The 19,947-nt window shown below is 48.5% G+C and overlaps 9 protein-coding genes across 19 annotated transcripts; 4 read left to right on the top strand and 5 right to left on the bottom strand.

Moving 5' to 3' along the window:
* The first annotated feature begins 40 nt into the window (after positions 1-40).
* Positions 41-3,175, top strand: FOXG_01751 (uncharacterized protein). The gene is made up of 2 exons (XM_018378748.1): positions 41-133; positions 185-3,175. Exons 1-2 carry the CDS (start codon positions 117-119, stop codon positions 3,048-3,050), a joined length of 2,883 nt encoding a protein of 960 aa, XP_018234714.1. The 5' UTR covers positions 41-116; the 3' UTR covers positions 3,051-3,175.
* A 900-nt stretch (positions 3,176-4,075) lies between these two features.
* Positions 4,076-5,739, top strand: FOXG_01750 (acylpyruvate hydrolase). Its single transcript, XM_018378747.1, has 3 exons — positions 4,076-4,298; positions 4,353-4,564; positions 4,617-5,739. Exons 1-3 carry the CDS (start codon positions 4,201-4,203, stop codon positions 5,042-5,044), a joined length of 738 nt encoding a protein of 245 aa, XP_018234713.1. The 5' UTR covers positions 4,076-4,200; the 3' UTR covers positions 5,045-5,739.
* On the bottom strand, positions 4,977-6,255 carry FOXG_01749 (3-hydroxyanthranilate 3,4-dioxygenase). 7 transcript variants are annotated; one of them, XM_018378742.1, is made up of 4 exons: positions 6,130-6,238; positions 5,874-6,037; positions 5,717-5,792; positions 5,049-5,651 (listed from the first exon to the last, which is right to left on the bottom strand). In XM_018378742.1, the coding sequence occupies exons 2-4, from the start codon at positions 5,903-5,905 to the stop codon at positions 5,217-5,219; spliced, it is 543 nt and encodes a 180-aa protein (XP_018234708.1). In that variant the 5' UTR covers positions 5,906-6,037; positions 6,130-6,238; the 3' UTR covers positions 5,049-5,216. The 7 variants fall into 7 exon arrangements, with proteins under 7 accessions (XP_018234706.1, XP_018234710.1, XP_018234712.1 ...); XM_018378741.1 differs by having other exon boundaries at positions 5,051-5,651; positions 6,090-6,228; XM_018378743.1 differs by having other exon boundaries at positions 5,051-5,651; positions 6,096-6,173.
* Positions 6,256-6,307: 52 nt separating this feature from the next.
* Positions 6,308-9,356, top strand: FOXG_01748 (uncharacterized protein). Of its 2 annotated transcripts, none has more exons than XM_018378739.1 (4): positions 6,308-6,707; positions 6,758-6,941; positions 7,132-7,219; positions 7,275-9,356. In XM_018378739.1, exons 1-4 carry the CDS (start codon positions 6,600-6,602, stop codon positions 7,390-7,392), a joined length of 498 nt encoding a protein of 165 aa, XP_018234703.1. In that variant the 5' UTR covers positions 6,308-6,599; the 3' UTR covers positions 7,393-9,356. The 2 variants fall into 2 exon arrangements, with proteins under 2 accessions (XP_018234703.1, XP_018234702.1); XM_018378738.1 differs by having other exon boundaries at positions 7,090-7,219.
* On the bottom strand, positions 7,380-9,050 carry FOXG_01747 (uncharacterized protein). 2 transcript variants are annotated; one of them, XM_018378736.1, is made up of 3 exons: positions 8,679-9,050; positions 8,328-8,544; positions 7,380-8,276 (listed from the first exon to the last, which is right to left on the bottom strand). In XM_018378736.1, the coding sequence occupies exons 1-3, from the start codon at positions 8,880-8,882 to the stop codon at positions 7,606-7,608; spliced, it is 1,092 nt and encodes a 363-aa protein (XP_018234704.1). In that variant the 5' UTR covers positions 8,883-9,050; the 3' UTR covers positions 7,380-7,605. The 2 variants fall into 2 exon arrangements, with proteins under 2 accessions (XP_018234704.1, XP_018234705.1); XM_018378737.1 differs by having other exon boundaries at positions 7,467-8,276; positions 8,328-9,049.
* Positions 9,357-9,815: 459 nt separating the features above from the next.
* Positions 9,816-11,144, bottom strand: FOXG_01746 (uncharacterized protein; the record flags this gene model as incomplete). Its single annotated transcript, XM_018378735.1, has 1 exon — positions 9,816-11,144. One exon carries the CDS (start codon positions 11,142-11,144, stop codon positions 9,816-9,818), a length of 1,329 nt encoding a protein of 442 aa, XP_018234701.1.
* A 584-nt stretch (positions 11,145-11,728) lies between these two features.
* FOXG_01745 (uncharacterized protein) lies at positions 11,729-13,968 on the bottom strand. Its single transcript, XM_018378734.1, has 2 exons — positions 13,681-13,968; positions 11,729-13,629 (listed from the first exon to the last, which is right to left on the bottom strand). Exons 1-2 carry the CDS (start codon positions 13,769-13,771, stop codon positions 12,503-12,505), a joined length of 1,218 nt encoding a protein of 405 aa, XP_018234700.1. The 5' UTR covers positions 13,772-13,968; the 3' UTR covers positions 11,729-12,502.
* Positions 13,969-14,142: 174 nt separating this feature from the next.
* On the top strand, positions 14,143-18,295 carry FOXG_01744 (uncharacterized protein). 2 transcript variants are annotated; one of them, XM_018378732.1, is made up of 3 exons: positions 14,143-16,037; positions 16,108-16,264; positions 16,320-17,786. In XM_018378732.1, the coding sequence occupies exons 1-3, from the start codon at positions 15,518-15,520 to the stop codon at positions 16,483-16,485; spliced, it is 843 nt and encodes a 280-aa protein (XP_018234696.1). In that variant the 5' UTR covers positions 14,143-15,517; the 3' UTR covers positions 16,486-17,786. The 2 variants fall into 2 exon arrangements, with proteins under 2 accessions (XP_018234696.1, XP_018234697.1); XM_018378733.1 differs by having other exon boundaries at positions 16,108-18,295.
* On the bottom strand, positions 14,950-17,326 carry FOXG_01743 (uncharacterized protein). Of its 2 annotated transcripts, XM_018378731.1 has the most exons (3): positions 17,138-17,326; positions 16,898-17,080; positions 14,950-16,819 (listed from the first exon to the last, which is right to left on the bottom strand). In XM_018378731.1, exons 2-3 carry the CDS (start codon positions 17,069-17,071, stop codon positions 16,508-16,510), a joined length of 486 nt encoding a protein of 161 aa, XP_018234699.1. In that variant the 5' UTR covers positions 17,072-17,080; positions 17,138-17,326; the 3' UTR covers positions 14,950-16,507. The 2 variants fall into 2 exon arrangements, with proteins under 2 accessions (XP_018234699.1, XP_018234698.1); XM_018378730.1 differs by having other exon boundaries at positions 16,898-17,326.
* Positions 18,296-19,947: the final 1,652 nt, after the last annotated feature.

Below are 19,947 nucleotides of genomic sequence, written 5' to 3'. Positions count from 1 at the left end.
ATCGATAAGAAAATTTCCCTCTAAGTTACTGTACGTGGGATAGAGGAAAGATTCTAGGATCTTTGGTCAGAGACAAAAACTTAAGAAGGGCCAATTCTGGTCGCAACATCTCAAAAATGGTGAAGTCGTACTTGTAAGTTAATGAGAAATGCTTAGCGACTCAATCTAACTCAAATTTCAATAGGAAATACGAGCATGGCAAGTTCTTCGGCGTCGTCGCCTCGCCGACCTCGAACATTGTATGGTCCTCGAAAGACCGAACAGGAACCAGCGCGGGACAGGCGATCGTCGCAGCGAATGAAGAGGTTCTCTGCTGGGATATCAAGAAGGGCGAAATAACAAACCGCTGGAGAGATGAAAGATGCACGATTCCCGTGACTGCCATTGCGCAAAGCAAATCCGACAAGGACGTTTTCGCTGTGGGATACGAGGATGGTAGTATTCGATTATGGGACAGCAAAATTTCCTCCGTCATCCTCAACTTCAATGGTCATAAGTCGGCAATCACAAAACTCGTTTTCGACAAGTCTGGTGTCAGACTTGCCAGCGGCTCCAAAGACACTGATATCATCATCTGGGATCTTGTCGCGGAAGTCGGCCAATTTAAGCTACGAGGACACAAGGATCAGGTGACTGGCCTTCATTTTGTTGAGCCAGAACCTCAGGTCCAGGATGAAGACGGTGCGCACGCGATGGTCCTTGATGGTGAAGGAACACACGACGGCTTCTTATTAACGACTGGCAAAGATTCGCTCATCAAGCTGTGGGATCTATCGTCAAGGCACTGCATAGAAACACACATATCGCAGACAAACGGCGAGTGCTGGGCTCTCGGGTTGGCCCCAGACTACAGTGGATGTGTCACTGCCGGAAATGACGGCGAGATCAAAGTTTGGTCGTTGGACGCCGACGGCCTTGCATTGAGCGCCCGTCAAGTTGATACACCTGCTGCAGTCCAATATCTTCAGGATCGCGGAACATTACATCGACAGAGTAAGGACAGGACAACCGAAGTTATCTTCCACCCAAAGAAAGATTACTTTGCAGTTCATGGCTCAGAAAAGGGTGTTGATGTGTGGAGAATACGGTCCGAGGCCGAAATAAAAAAAGCACTGGCTCGTAAGCGAAGAAGACGTCGAGAGAAGGCGAAGGATGGGAGGGTCGTTGAGGAGGAGACCAATGCAGAGGAGCCAGTGGATGTTTCAAAGGCAGACATTAGCGACGTCTTTGTCCAATATGTCATTGTACGAACAGGAGGCAAGGTGCGCTCTGTTGACTGGGCCCTCCCTAGCGGACAAAAGGATCTTCACCTGCTGGTGGGAACCACAAACAACCTGCTCGAGTATTACAGCCTACCATCTAAGGAGAAGAGCGAAAAGTCAAAGAAGGACGACGTCCCTGATTATACGAGAGCGCTATCCGTTGAACTCCCCGGTCACCGAACAGATATCAGGGCGCTATCGCTGAGCTCGGATGACAAGATGCTGGCATCTGCATCGAATGGTAGCTTGAAGGTCTGGAACATAAAGACACAGAACTGCATTCGGACATTCGAGTGCGGCTATGCGCTATGCTGTTCTTTTCTCCCAGGAGACAAAGTCGTTGTGGTTGGCACCAAGAGTGGTGAACTGCAGCTCTTTGATGTGGCCTCAGCTGCACTGCTTGATAGTGTCGATGCTCATGAGGGTGCCATCTGGTCTCTCAACGTCCACCCTGATGGCCAGTCCGTCGTCTCAGGCAGTGCTGACAAGACAGCCAAGTTCTGGGATTTCAAGATCGTACAGGAGGAAGTGCTCGGCACAAGAAGAACAACACCAAAGCTCAAGCTGCAACAGTCGAGAACACTCAAGGTTTCTGACGATATTCTCAGCCTCAAGTTCTCACCAGATGCTCGACTTATTGCTGTTGCCCTCCTCGATAACACGGTCAAGGTTTTCTTCGTTGACTCCCTCAAACTCTACCTTAATCTTTATGGTCACAAACTTCCTGTTCTTAGTATGGATATCTCATTTGACAGCAAGTTGATCGTCACAAGTTCAGCCGACAAGAACATCAGAATATGGGGTCTTGATTTCGGTGACTGCCACAAAGCTCTCTTCGGGCACCAGGACAGTATCCTTCAGGTCGCCTTCGTACCTCACAACAACGACGGCAACGGCCACCATTTCTTCAGCAGCAGCAAGGATCGCACAATCCGATACTGGGATGGTGATAAATTCGAGCAGATCCAGAGACTGGATGGTCACCATGGCGAGGTGTGGGCTATTGCCGTTGCCCATAGCGGCGACCTCTTGGTTAGTGCCGGCCATGATAAGAGCATCCGAGTCTGGGATGAAACAGAGGAGCAGATTTTCCTCGAGGAAGAGCGCGAGAAGGAGATTGAGGAACTATACGAGAGCACTCTTACGACATCACTGGAGCGAGACCCTGACGCTCAAGATGAGAATAATGAGGTTGCTGCGGCAAGCAAGCAGACCACAGAGACTCTTATGGCTGGTGAGAGGATAGCAGAAGCTCTCGAGATGGGCATGGCCGATCTCAACCTACTCAGAGAGTACGAGGAAGCCAAACTCACAAACCCTCATGCCCAACCTCCTCAACGGAACCCCGTCTTCCTTGCCCTCGGAAACATCACCGCCGAGGCTTATGTCCTCTCTGTTTTACAAAAGATCAAGGCTTCGGCGCTGCACGATGCACTGCTGGTACTCCCCTTTGCCTCCGTTCCCATCCTCTTCACTTTCCTTAACATTTTCGCGATGCGATCCATGAACATGCCCTTGACATGTCGCATCCTTTTCTTCATGCTGAAAACGCACCATAAGCAGATTGTTGCCAGCCGCACCATGAAGGCTATGCTTGACGGCATCCGTGTGAACCTCCGTGCTTCTCTCAAGCGCCAGAAGGATGAGATGGGAGTTAACATTGCTGCCCTTAAGGTTGTGGGTATGCAGATTCGTGACAAAAGCATCAAGGACTATGTGGATGAGAATTGGGAGGAGGAGAGCGATGAGAGGAATGCTAAGAAGAGAACGTTCGTTCACGTTGCTTAATTGGATGACTGATTATATGTACATAAGGGCAAAAGTATAGATTTGGTAGTATTATATCCCCGTTATTGCAAAAAATTGATAACGTCATTTGTCTAGCACCTCTTGCTCCTTACCTTTAGCCTAGATCTTGGTAGTCGATTTATTACGAAGACAGTTGACATGTCATTGCCTGACTAGACGTGAAGGGGGTATGCCAATTGCTCGCCTACTATGCTGCTGTCGGTTCTTACATGACACGCGGATTCGATCATGAAGACTGTCCTGACCTTGTTTGCCCCAAATCTTCATGTAAATGATCCTATTTCCCAAGACATTTTCTGCGGGAGGCCTGTATATTTGTGAATGGCTTGGCTGACTGGAATTGAACACGGTAACTTACGGTGCCTATGAACTACCCGTTGATCTTTCTCAAGTCATATATGCGCAAGTAACGCTCAGACTATTGAAGTATTGTAGACAGGTAGAATATAGCTTACCATTTAGTCGGATTTATGCTTCCTGATACAATCTCCATTTCAAGCAAGAGGCAAACAAGGAAAGCGAGTGGTATGATGGGACGCATATACTAAGAAGAGTATTACGGAGAGGTAGAGGAATTAAAAGAGCAGACGAAAGGAGATGAGAAGGAAGAGTACATAAGGTATTACGAGCAGGCAGAATGCTGTTTGCATATTTACAATAGAAGAGAAGTCGATTCCTTTTTACACCGTGAGATAGAGTTCGTATTATGTACGAGGGTTTCTGGTAGTTTAGATATGGTCACAACAAATGTACCTATCTTTGATGTGGAAACGAAGATTCTATATTAACGAAAACAAGGTGATGCTTTGGCTGCACAATTGAACTAGACCAGAAATAGTCGAGGATACCTAATAATCGGAAAGCAAACCGATGAAGGAGAAACTATTGAATCATGGTCTCCTTTGATAATATTGCGAAGTCGGCGCAGGGTAGATCGGAATTGATGTATTGACTTCGTCCAAAGATACCCCGTGACTCGATTACCGGGACTCATCTCCGACCGAAGCTTCTCCATCGGGGGAGCAGTTCCGAAACCGCTTGCTTAAGCTTACAGCTATTTCGCCATTGAGCCAGTGAATGAGTGTTATAACTGATAAAACTCTTCTTGTAATCATCATTCGTAACCATCATGTTCGCTCTGAGACGCACAATGGCTACTATGGCCCCTCAGGCTACGTCTAGCCTCAAGCAGGCCGGCAAGGTTGTCTGCATCGGCCGCAACTTTGCGTATGTTCACCCATAGCTCAACCACTATGACATAAACTGATGGCTATCTCTTAGGGAGCACATTGCTGAGCTGAACAACACCAAACCCAAGCAGCCCTTCTTCTTCCTGAAACCTACTTCTTCCATTGTCCTACCAGGCGAGGGTCCCGTCCTGAGGCCCAAGGGCATTGACATGCACTATGAGGTTGAGTTGGCTCTCGTAATTGGAAAGCTCACCCGAGATCTTCAGGCCTCTGATACCCAGGGAGCTCTTGATGCTATCAAAGGTGCGTCAAGCAGTGGGACTATCACGAATTATGAAAGGCTGACCATCTCCAGCTTACGCTATCGCCATTGACTTCACCGCCCGCAACGCCCAGAATGAGGCCAAGAAGAAGGGTCTCCCATGGGACATCGCCAAAGGTTTCGATACTTTCTTGCCTCTGAGCAACATTATCCCTAAGACTGCCATTAAGGACCCTCACAATGTTGAGCTCTTCCTCCAGCTCAACGGCGAGACCAAGCAACAGGGCTCAACCAACCTCATGATCTACCAGATCCCTCGTATCTTGAGCGACATCTCCAAGGTTATGACTCTCCACCCCGGCGATATTGTCCTTACTGGTACACCTGCCGGTGTTGGTCCTGCCGTGCCGGGTGATGTTGTTCGAGCGGGTGTCAGAATTGACGGAAAGGAGTTGGAGGAGGGTGCCATTGAGATTCCCGTGGAGGAATCGCCTAGCTCATATAGTTTTGCCGAGACTTAAAAGATGAACAAGTTTAAGTGAGTTTTATCTTAGTAAGAACTTTCGACATGAGTGTGTAGAATATCAAGACATGAGAGGTATTTTTCTGCAACTACTACTACATCACCACATTTCATACCCATGCGCCGCCCCTTTGACCTTTTTATACAAACTTTTGCTACATTTTGATGGATCACGCCAGATTAGGATCCTGAATAGTGCCCGGCTTCGGTGCCGCATCAGCCATAGTACCACACTTGGAACAAGTCCTCTTGTCCTCACTGCTCTTAAAGTCTTGAACCGCCGCTTTAATTTGAGTGCCAAGGTCGGTGCAATGAAATGCGGCCTCGTGAACAATCTCACCACAGTCACCGCAGTACCAACGCATACGATCGAGTGAGTCCTTTGGACGACGCTGCTCTAGGACGACTCCAACTGTGTTCGCGAAGCGGACTGGGTTGTGCGGTGTGTTTCCAGGTAAGAGAAACATATCACCTTCACGGATGATGATATCACGGAATTCCCCCTCGTCGACGACTTTGAGCATCATTGCACCTTTGTATTGGTAGAACCACTCGGGAGTTTGATTGATGTGGTAGTCAGTGCGGGCATTTGGACCACCAACGATCTGATGACAATTGTTAGCCATGTTCTCAACGTGAAGTATAAGAGTATTTGCAAAGCGTGAGTTACCATGACACTGAAGTCTTCATTGTAGACACAGTAATTGTTGATAGGGGGTTGTAGTAGATGGGAGTTTTCTTCAAGCCTGTTGTACTCATAATGGGTCGATTAGTGAGTCTGCTCCATATTCTGTTTCGAATTGTATAGAGTCAAAGAGATTACTCACCACTTCGGAAGGTTGACTGGTGGCCCAAGCATGATTGAGATGGCTACTCGTATGTCCGCGTATGGAGATAGAATTATAAGTAAAGATGAGAAACCAATATAGTGGACAGTGGAAATGCTAAGGTATAGTTGAAGTCAAAGATTGATAAGAGTGAGGGGCGTCAACTGCGGATAATTTGTAAGTAAAGTAGTTGCGGATGTCACGGGAGGGGCTGACTTCAACCAATTACATAAAACGAGACTTTACAAGAAGATACCTAGTACTCAGAATAATAGAAGAGAAGTATATTATATACTGATAATTATCAATAAATGATGAAATAGCCGTGGTAGGGGTCCCCGCAGTTCCGCGGCAGTTGGTTCTTGTTAGTCGTCGGGAAAGGTACAGAGGACGAAGGGGCCGTCGGAACGACCCCCCCCCTCTGTAATAGTACCTAGCCGAGACACCGTACTTTTGGTCGTCGCACGTTTTACTGCATCAAACAAAGTACCTCGCCTGTCGCGTCATTCCACCCACCCACCCAGCATCACTCCCTTGCTATCGCTATCGACCGACCTCTAACCACCATCTGAAGGGGTCCGCCTGATCCTGCGCACGTTTGAGTTGGTTTCATGAATTCCAGCAGCTCTATATCAATACACTAGACCACCTCTTGGACACTTCTGACTCAACTACAACATACCTACTCATAGCGATCAAACGAACAAAAAGCACGATAACACGATAATGGATCACGCACATATGGATCACAGCGGCATGAGCCACAGTGGAATGGACCACGGAGATATGGACCATGGCCACGGAGGAGGCATGAAGGATATGTGCAGCATGAACGTATGGTGTTATCTCCTCCTATCCATATGTACAAATACTGATCATCGTAGATGCTGTTCACTTGGGACACCACCAATCTCTGCATCGTCTTCCGCCAATGGCACGTTCGCTCGACAACCTCCCTCTTCTTCTCTCTCGTCGCTGTAATTTTCCTCGCCGTCGGCTACGAAGCTCTCCGTTCCCTCTCGCGACAGTACGAAGAAGCCCTCGATAATCGCGTCCGAGCCGCACCCAGTAAGCTCCTCCTCTCCCCTCCAAGACCGCATAAATACATTTCCTCTCTGAGGAACCCCAAGAACAAAACCAGAATGTTGCTTTGTATCTCCTTGCCTTGTCTGTGTTGCTCTTTGGGGGAAATTGCCCTGCTAAGTCTTCCCGTGAGGTCTTGATGTTCCCGTTACTGAGTCGACTCCCATCCTTGCAGGACAATCCCAAGGACAAGCCGATCAGCGTGCCCACCTCATCAAGGCTGTTTTATATGGCCTACAGAACTTTTATGCATTCATGCTCATGTGAGTAGCCGAGCCTACTGCCGTTGTTAATAGCTCACAATTCTAATAAAACAAGGCTCATTTTCATGACATACAACGGCTGGGTTATGATTGCTGTTTCTCTTGGCGCATTTCTTGGATATCTATTCTTTGGAAAGCGAACTTCTGCTACCAAGGATAACGCATGTCATTAGAGGGGCTGAACGTTTATGAAACGGCCATGGCGAACCCAAAGGACACGCGAAGTCTAAATTATTGCAAATGGAAACCTAAAGCTTGACACTTTTCATCATAATCCACCAGTATCAATGTTCAGTACTCTTTGCCTCTCTCTTTGCCTCTTAGCAGTATCGGACTTAACGTTCATCGATCTTGTTTCTATTTCTATCCACATGCCTTCAGAATCTCTACATCTTTGACGCATCGCCAGGTTCAGTCCGCTTCTCTGGAATTTTCTCCCCCAGGTCCCCCAAGCTATCCGCATGGGCAATGATCTCCTCATCGCCAAAACTGTCATTATGCTCAAATCCAGGCTCCTGTGCATATGCAATTCTCGCTGCGTCCACCAATATGCGCGCCGTCATTCCCCAGACCTTGAATCTCCCATCTGGTTCCTCTTCTTTTTCTAGCTTGTCAACCAAACGGCTTTGCTCGCTATCCCGCCGCGGCTTCGAGATGCTTTGGTTGTTGACTGGGACGTAAAAGTTGTGCACCCGCCAGGGGTGATCTTTCCAGTGATTCCAGAAGCCATCGTACCATTGTCCTTCAGGCAGCGTCTCACCCGGGGCGGGAGGGAGATCCTGCGCATGGAGGAAATTGTAAAAGGGCGCACTGAAGACGGCAGCGACTTCGCGAGCATCAAGTCTAGGAATCATAGTTTCCTCAACAGTCGGTGCCGGTTCTCCTGCTGTGCGCTGGTCCGCATGGAGAAATGCAACACATGGTCTCACGACGAGGTGTGTCCGAGCTAAGGAAGGGGGTAGATAGCAAAGATGCTCGACGCGGAAGGGTTTTGGAAGTTTGCTATCATCCATGGGAAGTCCAATTTCTTCCCAAGCCTCTCGGCGGGCGATTTGGACTGTGCAACAGAATTAATAAGGAATAGCGCCACTTGAGAACAACGCCTTACATGGTGTCTCTTCAAGATCATCTGCCTTGCCCCCGGGAAAGGCAGCATGGCCAGAAAAGTTCCTCAGACTTGCAGCGCGCATGGTGATAACCACACGTAAATCGCCGCGACGGTCAGCATACAGTAGTACTAAGACTGCTGCCCGCCTCCGAACGGGTAGACGATCCCATAGTGGGAATGGAGGGGGCTTGTATGCACGGAAACGAGCAATAGCGGCCTTGCGAGATATGATGTTGGTCAGCAATCGGCAGTATATATGTGAAGAGTCGCTCAAGAGACGCATTGAAGCAGCAAGATGTGAGATATGCGGATGACAAGCAGAGCACAGGTGAACAACTCAACTCAACTCACAGCGGACATTGCGTTCAAGGGCGACATGGTCAGAGAGTCATAATACAGCGACGCCTCTCCGTGATTGATCAGCTCCTCCCTGGTAGCTTCGCGGATGCCCTTCTGTAGCGCCTCAACCACGTCAGCGTCGGTGATGCTGTGGCTTCCAGTCTGTGTCTCAATTGAGGTCTCGTTATTGATAGAGGCTCCTGTATCGTAGATCATGATGGGTGATCAACGAGGGCCGAAACTCTAATCGCCCAGAGAGGACAAGCTCAGTCACTGAACCTGCTTCCTAGGTGACGGCTTATTATAAGAATGTATTCTTTTTTGGTTAAACAGTTGTTAGTCTAAAGGTTGAGCCTTGGGATGGAAGGGATAAGTAAACTAAAAGTTGCCTCGGTCAGGAAGCCGCTCCGGCTCCGGATCTTGAGGATCTGAATCTGCGGGGGGCGGGGCTCGGAAGACAACCAATAAGTCAATGGGTATGGAAAACAGAGACAAGACGTATTACGGTACTCATTAGGATTGATAGGCTAGGCATGGAGGAAAGAAACACATATTTTAGTAACAACAACAGCGAAGTAAGGCTATGTCATTTCAATGTGAGCGACGAGAATAAGAGTGAAACCATCACATACGATCTATTGTTCTCGACAAACGATTGAAGATTAGCCCAGCTTGCTCGACAGCTGCATCACTTGCCAGAATATTCCCACAAGCTTAAATCAATTAATCAAACCTATCATTATCAACATATATTGCGGATTAATATCATGTAAGTTGGGGCTCTAATTCTGAACCTAAGACAAACTAATCCAATGCAAACAAGGTACAAGCTTAACCTGAGTTTATATGAATGTTGCATTACATAGACATGTTGAACAATTAGTTCATATGATCTCTTCTGAGTCGTCAAGGCAGAAAAGAGGTAGTATAAGAAATAACCAGGGTCTGCTGCCGAATAACTTGGGCCTTGCAGATCATCGTTCGTGCCGATTTCACTTTGCTCTCAGATCTAGTGCAAGTCATATAAAGTAGTTGCATTAATCGAATACCATTTTGGGGGAATCTTGTTTAATACGACACGCCGCGCTCAAATGCAATACCAAGCAAGGCCTCGTTCACTAAGTGCCATGTCTTCCTTATAATTATGACTCAACGTCCAACCTCTTCCTCTGGAATCATCTTGATCTGAGTTCTGAGCTGAGTTCTTCTCCTCTCACCTCTTGCTTGAATCAACCTCGCTCCATCACGCGCATTTGAGATCAGGTCCTTGACCTGCACTCCTGTTCTTGACAAAGACTTGTGTTCTGGTGACTTCTCCGAAAACTGTGGTATAGAACGAGGTATTCCCAGTTCCATCGAGTTGCGCTCCTCACTTCTCCGCGCCAAGAAATCCTTGACGACTTCCCTCATACTGCCATCATCTGCATAAAGCTCGTCTTCGTCATCGATCTCAAACGTACTACGCGGTGGAGAAACAACACTCCCAGTTTCTGATGAAGGAGGTATTGAAGGTGAGTAGGGCCCCTTTGTAGGATAGCTGGCGGCCGTTAGCGATGCTCGGCTAGAGCTCGCGGACAAAGCCGAGTCTTTCCTTCGCGTAAAGAGGGATCTTGCTCCAACACTGAGACGTCGACTGAGCGAGGTGCGGGATCGTGTAAGAGAAGAAGTACCGTATATAGATTGCCGTTTGTCGTTGTTGGCCAATCTGGTGGCAATGCGATGATACTCATCCGCTGTTTCGAGGTCGCTGAAGTAGTTGTAGCATGACCCGGCTTGCCAATTAACATCTTCATCGAAGGGGTCTTCTAGGTTGGAAACTGGTTCTAATGCTGCCATTGTTGATGTTGCACTACTCAGACGTTTTGTCTTAGCTATATGTAGTGAAACAGATCCTCTTTGGGCTTTGGGTGATTCCGGAGATGTATAGCTGTGAGTACTCAACACGCTATCACAGTCTGGCTCGAGAGGAGGCATGCTGCTGTCAGAAGATCTTGGCTGATAGTCTGCGAGTGGTGTAGGCTCATCATCAAATATGGGTTCGTCCAAAGAGATGCCGTAACCACTCGACGAGTCGTCTCGCATTGATTTGGGTGAAATGGAAGGTGAATACTGAGGTCGAGATATAGCGGACGTCCAATCAATACCAGGTCCAACGTCGTGGCCCGTAATCTGTTGAATTTTCTGAGATGATCTTCGTTCACGGAGTGAAGTAGTGCCCGATATACTCATACGCGATGCCCTTTGTCTTGTTAAAGCCTTGGGAACAATCACAGGGGGTTGTTGGGGTAATGCTTTAGGATCATTTCCTGGGCCTAATGTTTGTGGGAAAGCACTGAATCTTGGTGGTGGTTTCGCCTTTGATGAAGTCCTGGAGAGTGTCGTTGGAGGTAGGGGCAAAGGCCTATTGCGATAAAGGTATGCATTTTGAGGTGGCAGTACGAGTTCGATACTGCTCACTGGGCGTGTGCAACTTGTCATCTTGGTGGATTGTCCGCACTTGTCGATGGCCCGATCTTGTCGTTTGCTGTGTAAGTCGGCCGCGTCAGGATATCGCAGGGTCAGGGCCCTGCATGCAGGACGACTTGTCGGCTTGCAACCCTGTGCTGCCAATGGCGGTCCCGCGAACGACAGAAGCTGGTCCCCGATCTAACCTTGAAAGCGCACGGTTCCCTTTGTCTTGGATAAGTACTGCAAACTTCGAGCTGACCCCCTCCAAAAGAACTGCCTATCCTTTGATATCACCTTGAGAGGTCGATGTCGTTGAAATTACTGTGTTGTTGAATTCGAAGGAAGCACAAGCAAAGCAAGTGTTGATAATGCGAGACGGAGGAAAAGCCTCGTTTTGCGTAGCCTTGAGTCGCCAACTACATCTTAAGAGTTTCTCCAGGCAATTGTGAGTTTGAGCCGTCATAGTCCGGCGACGTGATCAAGCCTATAGAATCCCATTTCCCTCCGGAGTCACCTGGGATTTAGCGGGTTGTGGCGGGAGGCTTGAGTCTAGGCTCAGTAAGTCGAGCGACACATATTGGCCAAGACCGTGAGTAGCATTCCAGCAAGCTTTTCCCTTCCAAGTGTCTTGATTGCGAAGACTGACCGCCCAAGCCTCGCGAAGTGCTCACAAGGAAAAAGTCGGTCTTTTCATCTTCCTTTTCGGTCAAGTGAACGAAGATCTCAAAGCATCTTCTGCATCTGGATGTGGCGGCCTGAGAAGCACGCACACTGCAAAAAGCCATTATCGTTAGAAGCCGTGTGGCCATGTCCACAAACAAGACAAGAAAAAGAAACGACGCTGCAAAGTAGTCGCTAGAAGTCAGAGGGCGCCATCACACGCGCCCACGATGCCGGTACCTCCAAGATTCACCACATTGTAACATTATATGTTTCCGGAAGCATCGTCAACTTTCACGGAGTTCCAATTTGTCTTAAATTCGTTTGATATAGCTATATTTGTAATTAGATCGAACCTTCGCCCAGGAGGGGCAAAGCTATCACAAGTAGACGCGGGACGAGCCATCTAGGCTATGATAGTAAGATCGTCAGGTCATAATCATGAATCTGTAAACTTTCCCAGTTACCGGGAATGGCCTCGTGGCAACTCAAGCCTTTGCCGGCCAAACCCTGATTTATTAGGGTATCTGGCCCAGTACAAAGCCTCAGTGAGGAATGTTGACTTGGTGAGGAGCATAGGATTAGGGGAAAGCGTCCAAATCTTGGTCCAGAGGCGTGGTCGAGTATCTCAGTGAAAGCCGTAATTTCTATACAGCCCGCCCCAGTTGACCGGGCTGGCCGCCGTTTGGGTTGTCATTGGTCCCCAAGTAATTTCGTTGATGACGCAATTAATCGTCCTCATTGTCTTTGCCTTGATAATCTCCAAGTAGGATATCGTCGACTCCAAGACCTGAAGAGTTGTTTCTCAACCATTCTGTCTCGACACGGAAGAAGATCCATACCCATCGACGGAATACTTCGAGAAATTCAATCAGAAAGATGCCTCCCTCTAGATCGCTGAACCTATCAAGACGTCCATTGAGCTTCATGGACCATGTGCATCTCAACATCAGATCCATACCGATCACTAGATAGTAGAGGTTAGGATACCTAAAAACAAGACGATCTCGAAGTCCAAAAGGATGAGTGGGTGATTCGCGATCTTGCTTCGGAGAAAAAAGCGTCATGTCCCAATCCTTGGCCACATCCCAATAGAAAGAGTACAGAGAGTTGATGAGCACAGCAACAAGCCAAGCCTTGTGAAGAGCTGCTTTGGAGTCGGGGTCTTCTGTCGACCTTTGCCAAGCACTGGTAATGAGCACGGGGAATGCAGTCGAATATTTGAGAGCGTTGGCCAAATGCTGGCCACCCCATCCTGTGGACTCTTTGTATGGGGCTCGCCGAACTCGAAAGTACTCGATCAAGCACTGCCGAAATCGTATTAAGCTCGGCACTCCCATAATGAATGGTACGAGCACTGTTCCTCCACAATTGCGATCAGGTCGCTGTGTAGACGAACCTTCCGCCGAGAAAAACATGCATAGGGTAATGAAGAGATCTCCAAAAACCTTCGCGTACGATGTCAACACATCCGCCAACAGAATATCCCCAAACTTGCCGTCCTGCGGCTCAGCAAGCCCACCCAAGCTCACGCGTCGCAAAGTTGCCAAGAATCTTCTTCTTCCTCCGCTGGGCAGATTCCTCAATGGAACAACGAACATAGCAATCAAAGCAGTGAGATATGTCAACGGCATCCATCCGAAAGCAACGACACGCTCAGGTATGCCCCATGTGCAAACCCAAAAGAGAGACACGGATAATGCGAACAACGCCGAAAGTGCAATCGCGAGGCGGTACGTCGAGCCATGGTGCGGAATATGTTGCGGCGATGCTCGACCGGGATATCGAATCAACTGTGGAACGTCGACGTTGAAAAGATAGAGACAATGAAGGTTTAATCCCCATCCCCAGACAGCTATCATCAGTTAGAAACAGGTAATGTGACCAGAATAGGGTTCTTGCTCACCCAAAGTTGCAATAAAGCCAACACGGTAAGGCAAAGGAAAAGCCAAGCTGAAGGAGTCAAGCCCCGGGTCAACAGCCGGATCACCGTCCATTGGAGCGAACCGCCATCGAGCGAACGTCACAGGCTTGTTGAACAATGAGATGCGCTCAGGAGCGCAGAAGAATGAGTACCAAGCGACAGCGGCAAAAGAATGACTGGAAGGGTAAAGTTCATGAGGTTTTGCGACAGTCCAAGCTGTCCTCAACTTTAGGTGAGATTAAGCATGAGCGGGTCCACATCCTTTTTTTCAGGGGTGTTTTGCGTCTGTCCCTGATAAACGTCAGCCGTTTCTTATCAGGCTTGGCAGATTTATCTGTGCCACGATTGTGCGCCACAATTATGCTGCAGCCACACTCACGACACGCGCGCGGCTGACATAATATTCCAACAGAAAACCCCACGCGCAACCGAACTCATCGAGACCCCACCACACCATACCCACCCATGCCCACGTTGCTTTTGAGGTTGTTTGTTTGCGGAAGGATCATCATCCAGCGACGTAAAAAAGTTCTAAACGACACACGGAGGACTGACAAGCGACAGTTCATGGTGCAGCGGCTTCAAGCAGCTCACCATCCGCCAGCATGAGGGAGGATGAGGCTGTCGAGACCCTCGTCAGCTGCGGAACTTGGCAACCTGAACAGCTAGATCGACAGCGCTAGACTCTGAGTTGTAGCCGCACTCCTCTTGTCAGGCCGTTGAAACAAGCCCTCTGGCTTCTGCAAGCCCACATATCTTTCTCGACGCTAACAAGCTCCAACCCAAAGGCCCTAGTCCGGCCACAAGCGCTCCTCACCGTAGATCTAGGGGTTAAATCCGGGTTGATACCATTCGCTAGCCCGAGTTTTTGGAACTGCGAGGAGCTTGCGGAACAGCAACTCCCCTTGCCCCGGCAGACCAGGTCTCCATCGGAGGCATGGTACATACAGCAGCTTGCAGGTACGGCGTAAGCTTGGTCTGCGGAAGTTTGCTCTTGTCACTTCTCCCTTGTCTTTTTTGTCGGCTCACTGGTAGGCTGGTCCTGGCGTAATACGCTATCGACCGATGGCCCAGCCAAGGAAGGTCTCTATCCGTTGGGGACTTGGGAAGAAAATCCTTTTCAATCATGAAATTATCCGGTTGAGATGGTTCGTAGCCAATGAAAAACCTTGTCCCACCTGACTACATGGGCTACCAGGCTGCGCAGACTGGGAAGAGGGGCATCATATTCGCTGATCTACGAGGGGAGTTTATGCAAATCAGAATCACATTCACATTAATAACATAACTGGCCCTCATCCGAAGCTGTCCAGAGTTGGAAAGCTCTTGCAAGGCTGAGGAGAAGGACGTGGCATTGGACGATTCGGTTTGTCTGGGTGCACCCCATTAATGACCTATGACCAGACGCCACTGTCACCTCTCAGTGGGAATGACACAATGGCTTCGGTTTCTTTGTTAACGGACCCTGCAAAATACAGAGACAGACCCAGCTTTTCTTTCTTGTGCTCCTGATGCCTGCCGATGAACCCGACACTCTCCCACTCTCCCACCTCCCAGGAGCAGCACCAGGGCGTGAAGTAAGGCGAGGTGTGGCTCAAATGCACCCGACAGATGAGAATCCTGGCGGACGCAATCTTCCTTGAGCTCAAGTCAAAAATTCGGCGGCACAATCGGCTGCCGGCTGGAAGCCCCCCATATAGACTAACCAGTCCGCTGTCTGACACATTGGGGAACCCAACCTGCGGTTCTTCATGATATTCATGGATGCTCCATTATCCGGGTTCCTGGATCTAGAAGAATTCTAGCGGATCCGTTCATCATGAGTTCTTCACAGTCGCCAAGTTTTACCGCCGAATTTATTAAAGAAGAACCCGGAAAGCCAGTCCCCCAGAAGCCCGTCCGAAGACGGGGTCTGAATGATCAGATAAAATGGGTTAAGGCGTGGATGTCGAAGTTACCTCAAGGGGATGAGGATTGGGACAACAACAGACCTTCGACGCTAGAAGACATTCTCCGTCTGCGTGATCGTCTGACCATCTCTCACGTTGAGTCGCGTCGGGACATGGACTGGCTCACTCTACTCGAGACCTATGCCGCTGCTTCCAAAGACTTTGAGGGACGAGAAACTCAGCTTCACTGCATGGTAATGGTCGCAGCCTGTCACGTGGCTCATGATCAGGGCCTTACCATAAACGATGTTATGGATGCCATGGCTAAGTGCGTTACTGGAGGCAGTGATACTCTTAGATCCAAGCGATTTGCACTGCCCAAGTGTGTACAGATTGGCGATGAACTTGCTAAAGTACTGGGACCACGGGCATATGAGCTCCCATTGAGAGGTAGGCTGTCTTGAGCTCCCGCTCGATTTATTTGATACAAGAATCTTTGTTCTCACAACGTACAAACTAGTAAACTCGTATTTTACTTTTGGCCAGCACTTTACCGTCGAATGCTTCCCGATACTGCGCAGAGAGTCTGCTTTTGCGCATCGTCCAAACAACAAACTGCCCTCAGAGTTACTCCGAATCCCAAGTCTCGTCTATGAACTCTGTGACGGGAAGGTTAGGTAGGTGACGATGTCACGTCACTCCTGTGTCGATTTCTGGACTCACAATCGGCAGTCTACAACAGATCGAAAAGGCTCTAGAGCCAGGCGGTGCGAAGGCCAAGGCGAGATCAAAGTCACAGACGAAGTCCAAGGCGAGGTCGACGGGCAGCCCAGACAGCACCTGGAGTGTCGTTTCGAGCGCGGATACAGAACATGATATGATACACATCATGAAATAGAACTTGTCGTTTGTCGGAAAGTCTATATGGGTTCCAGGTGGAGAGGGATGTAGAGGAACCTTATGTGTCCTCCTTGAGCTTTCAGCCCCGTTTCCCGGAGATGAAGGGCAGATGTTGGTTCCCACGTCTCCTTCTGCGAAGACCGTTTGTCTCTGGAAACGAGCTCAACATCGTATTTTGTGTTTCCGAGGGCCACGACAATTGCAGTATACCCTTTTAGCAATGTCGAAGTGTTGCCTTTTTCGAGACGAAAAGCCTGGGGGCTAATTTCAGGCATTTTGAGATCTTTAATGACCATTCCAAACCCTCTAGCCCACGACTTGAGATCCTCTTCCTACAAAGCATTAACATGTGATGAAACCAGGGGTTTAAGTTACTCCAAGAACAAGAATAACGGAAGGGCAAATATTACCAGATCTTGTAACAAAGCCTCACACAGTAGTCCACATGACTTGGGTAAACCATAAGTCAATAACCCTTCTTTCTTCTCAACGGGAAAGAGAGTCAAAACTTCTGTCGTTGCATCTTGTTGTAGAGCCTGCACACGAGGGCTTAGAGGCATCAGCCTATACAAAGGAGTTGTCATGCTTGGGTACTTTCATTGCATAAGTTGTGTGCCGCCAAGGAGATTTAGAAGACAGCCGGGACCTACAGAAAAAGGCACAGTCAACCTGGACTACCTTAACAATTACTGTATTAGTACACGACACGTTAGGCAGCTACCTTGGAAAATAAACAGGGGTGCCTCAGGCTTCACGGCAGATCAGATCGTCCGCTGGGGATTCAGGATGGATGCCGTGGTGATCCCCTATCCGATGGCAACCTGGTTATATGGGCGCCGGGAAAAGAGAGAACTCATATCGTGGATTTTTCTCACCCAAGTATGTACTTTCATGCTTCTTGGCGTGGGGACCCTCAATGGCCGCAATGCTTGTTCTGCGAGACAATTACTGGCCTTTGCTATACCCACGCCAGGCTTGCCGAGAGAGAAGAAGAGCCCCAGCCCAACCGTTGACGGACGGATCTTTTCTTCCACCAGCACGCGATGGCTGCATATTACCGCTATTTAAGTAAATGAGATAAAACTAGTGACGCAGAATTTTCTTGGTTGAGTCTGAAATGCATGTTTTAAAAGGCTGCAAGCCTGGATTTAGTCTGCAGACAAGTGAGATGAGAAGCTAGTCAATGAGGCGTGAGCAAGTTTCCCCCTCGTCAGGCTCTTGCAACCTTTCTGGAATATCGTTGCGGCCTAGATCTACGATGCCTGAAGATCATCTTGGTCAGGTTCTAGAAGATAACGTTTCGTGTATCTAGCCTTGCCTCATTCGTCTTTAGCTCTCCAACCTCGCTGCCTTCAGGTTTCAAAGAACATCACCATTCAGTTCCTTTCAGTTAAGATGAGTCTTTGAGCTAGGTAGCTTGGACTCTTGAGAAATCAGTCTCGCAAGCTTATCCAAGTCCGTTAAGCTTGTAACTTTGCTAAAGTAGATAAGCATGTCAATATTGTCCACTTTTTCGTCAAGCGTGTTTGTGTTTGTGTTAGCTTTCGGCTCTAATGTGATCGCCCGGAAATGAGGTATTGGCCCACTCCTTCTTTGGACGGATGTGATGCCAGCCTCAGACCTACTCTAAGGCTTGGATTAGTAGGACTCTCGGTATTTGCTGGCGCCTTCTTTTGGGTGCTGGTCTCTGACTCGCGAGCTTCCACCATTTCCGTGTCTCCGCCTTGGCTAAGCACCGGACCAGGTAACGGGGTTATCCATGATCATGGACTAAAAATTACCAGAAATGGAGGTAAGACAGACCGAAAAGGACGATTGGTTAGTAGTTGGGGCTGGAAATATCGACCTAGGATGTGATGCGCTCAACAACTGGGAAGGTTGCCAAATAAATCAAGATCGACTACAGGTTGTGGAATTCGGATCTCGATGACGTAGACTATAGTGAATCCACGATAAAGGAAATATCTCAGTGGCTCACAGACAAGCCAAGGGAGCAGCAATATCAGATCAGGTTATCATGGCAAACTGACACTCGGGGATATATTCATGGATATTCCCTCTCTTCACATGCCCGTATAGACCAATCAACTCGGCTTGCTCGCCTTTAGATATACCGAGGTCCAAAAAGATTACGGCCCAAAGGGACCTTGTCCTGGAGGAACTCCATCCCTTAAGGTTGATAGTACGTAAACAAACACCAGAGAGCCTTGGACGATCTTACCGTTTCTGTCGACTCTAAAAGCAAGCTACAAGTTCCACATTGTCTCTGCAAACCCCGCAACCGATCTACGAGCTAACAGGCTTCCCACGCTTCCATATCATTTCCACATTGTGCCAAGCGCGGCGGAAGTTGCCAGGCCACGCAGACAGGCCCAGGGCTGAAATCGATGGCATTGATTGACAGCCTCTGGTGCCGTGTCTGTCATCCATCGGCTATCGACCAGCCCATTTCTCAGGGGTCTCCTCCCTTTGTCTGTGCGTTCCGAGCGCACCAAAAAGTTTGAAATAATTATAATATTACTCCATTCAATCGCTTGGACCTTCAGTGGACTTTACGTATGTGACCTACCGATTTATGCACTGATGAATTATCATGATTTAGGGTTGGGGATTTACCTAGAGGGGCGGGCCGTGCCTGTAAGAAGCGCCGTTGTTCAGATTAAACCCGTCGTATTCTCTGCGTTGATGAGGCGCAACCGAAATGCTTGACACTTTTGACAGCCAGTGGTAGCTGGTCATGGTCCGGATTATGTCCGGAGGTAGGTATAATGTGCTCTATTATTAGACTGCATTCATGGGTTGAATAAAGCCGAAACCCTAGAATGCAACGACCTCATTCTCCGTACGGTACCTATGTCAAAAAGGGGCCGATAGAGAACAAAATTGTAACAAAAGCAAGCGACTTTTGAAATATAACACGTCAGATACCAATTGTAAGCTGTTGCTACCCAAGTACAGCCACCAGGGCACCGATCATATCACTTAATAGTACGTGCCAAGCCAAAGGATTGGCTCGTTCTGCTTATCCGCAATCCTTTGAGACTATTGATGCCGGGAAAAAAGGTATGGAGTGGCTCATCACATACCGCTTCGATATTCAGCTATTGACTACTGTATCATTGATGTCTTGCTACCACCTACACATACCTAAATACGTTCCTTTTTTCTCCATGCCAGGCACTAAAGAACATTTCTGATATCAGCAATGAGACGCTGTCCTTGACATCGGAAGTGATGTACTAAACAGTCTAGACTGTATCCGGGCAGGACGGACTCCCGGTCGAGACGTTGCCAATTTCTAATTATAGATGATCTCGCCTAGGTAGCGACTACTACTTAATACGGCTGGCGACATGTAAACTCGGGTTACACGAACTGGTTTCTGACCAAGCCCTTCACAACGGCGCAGGAGAAGCAGAGAAATTCGTGTGGTAGGGTTGCATACTGAATGAGGGCATTA

The sequence above is a fragment of the Fusarium oxysporum genome, chromosome 5, assembly GCF_000149955.1.
Source record: "Fusarium oxysporum f. sp. lycopersici 4287 chromosome 5, whole genome shotgun sequence".
Classification (NCBI taxonomy): Eukaryota; Fungi; Ascomycota; class Sordariomycetes; order Hypocreales; family Nectriaceae; genus Fusarium; species Fusarium oxysporum.
Note: the sequence above shows the minus strand (reverse complement) of the source record. Positions and strands in the feature narration are given on the sequence as shown.

Bases quoted from the DNA above. Each gene is read 5' to 3' on its own strand.
- FOXG_01748 (XM_018378738.1), top strand. From the start codon at position 6,600: ATGGATCACGCACATATGGATCACAGCGGCATGAGCCACAGTGGAATG. The intron at 6,942-7,089 runs GTAAGCTCCTCC...TCTTCCCGTGAG, and splicing joins TCGCGTCCGAGCCGCACCCA to GTCTTGATGTTCCCGTTACT. The intron at 7,220-7,274 runs GTGAGTAGCCGA...TAATAAAACAAG, and splicing joins TTTTATGCATTCATGCTCAT to GCTCATTTTCATGACATACA.
- FOXG_01747 (XM_018378736.1), bottom strand. From the start codon at position 8,882: ATGATCTACGATACAGGAGCCTCTATCAATAACGAGACCTCAATTGAG. The intron at 8,545-8,678 runs GTGAGTTGAGTT...ATATCTCGCAAG, and splicing joins CCTTGAACGCAATGTCCGCT to GCCGCTATTGCTCGTTTCCG. The intron at 8,277-8,327 runs GTAAGGCGTTGT...TCTGTTGCACAG, and splicing joins TGATCTTGAAGAGACACCAT to TCCAAATCGCCCGCCGAGAG.
- FOXG_01750 (XM_018378747.1), top strand. From the start codon at position 4,201: ATGTTCGCTCTGAGACGCACAATGGCTACTATGGCCCCTCAGGCTACG. The intron at 4,299-4,352 runs GTATGTTCACCC...GCTATCTCTTAG, and splicing joins TGCATCGGCCGCAACTTTGC to GGAGCACATTGCTGAGCTGA. The intron at 4,565-4,616 runs GTGCGTCAAGCA...GACCATCTCCAG, and splicing joins AGCTCTTGATGCTATCAAAG to CTTACGCTATCGCCATTGAC.
- FOXG_01744 (XM_018378732.1), top strand. From the start codon at position 15,518: ATGAGTTCTTCACAGTCGCCAAGTTTTACCGCCGAATTTATTAAAGAA. The intron at 16,038-16,107 runs GTAGGCTGTCTT...CGTACAAACTAG, and splicing joins ATATGAGCTCCCATTGAGAG to TAAACTCGTATTTTACTTTT. The intron at 16,265-16,319 runs GTAGGTGACGAT...CACAATCGGCAG, and splicing joins CTCTGTGACGGGAAGGTTAG to TCTACAACAGATCGAAAAGG.
- FOXG_01743 (XM_018378730.1), bottom strand. From the start codon at position 17,071: ATGACAACTCCTTTGTATAGGCTGATGCCTCTAAGCCCTCGTGTGCAG. The intron at 16,820-16,897 runs GTAATATTTGCC...AATGCTTTGTAG, and splicing joins AGGCTTTGTTACAAGATCTG to GAAGAGGATCTCAAGTCGTG.
- FOXG_01745 (XM_018378734.1), bottom strand. From the start codon at position 13,771: ATGGACGGTGATCCGGCTGTTGACCCGGGGCTTGACTCCTTCAGCTTG. The intron at 13,630-13,680 runs GTGAGCAAGAAC...AACTGATGATAG, and splicing joins TGGCTTTATTGCAACTTTGG to CTGTCTGGGGATGGGGATTA.
- FOXG_01749 (XM_018378740.1), bottom strand. From the start codon at position 5,905: ATGCTTGGGCCACCAGTCAACCTTCCGAAGTG. The intron at 5,793-5,873 runs GTGAGTAATCTC...TGAGTACAACAG, and splicing joins CCAGTCAACCTTCCGAAGTG to GCTTGAAGAAAACTCCCATC. The intron at 5,652-5,716 runs GTAACTCACGCT...AATTGTCATCAG, and splicing joins ATGAAGACTTCAGTGTCATG to ATCGTTGGTGGTCCAAATGC.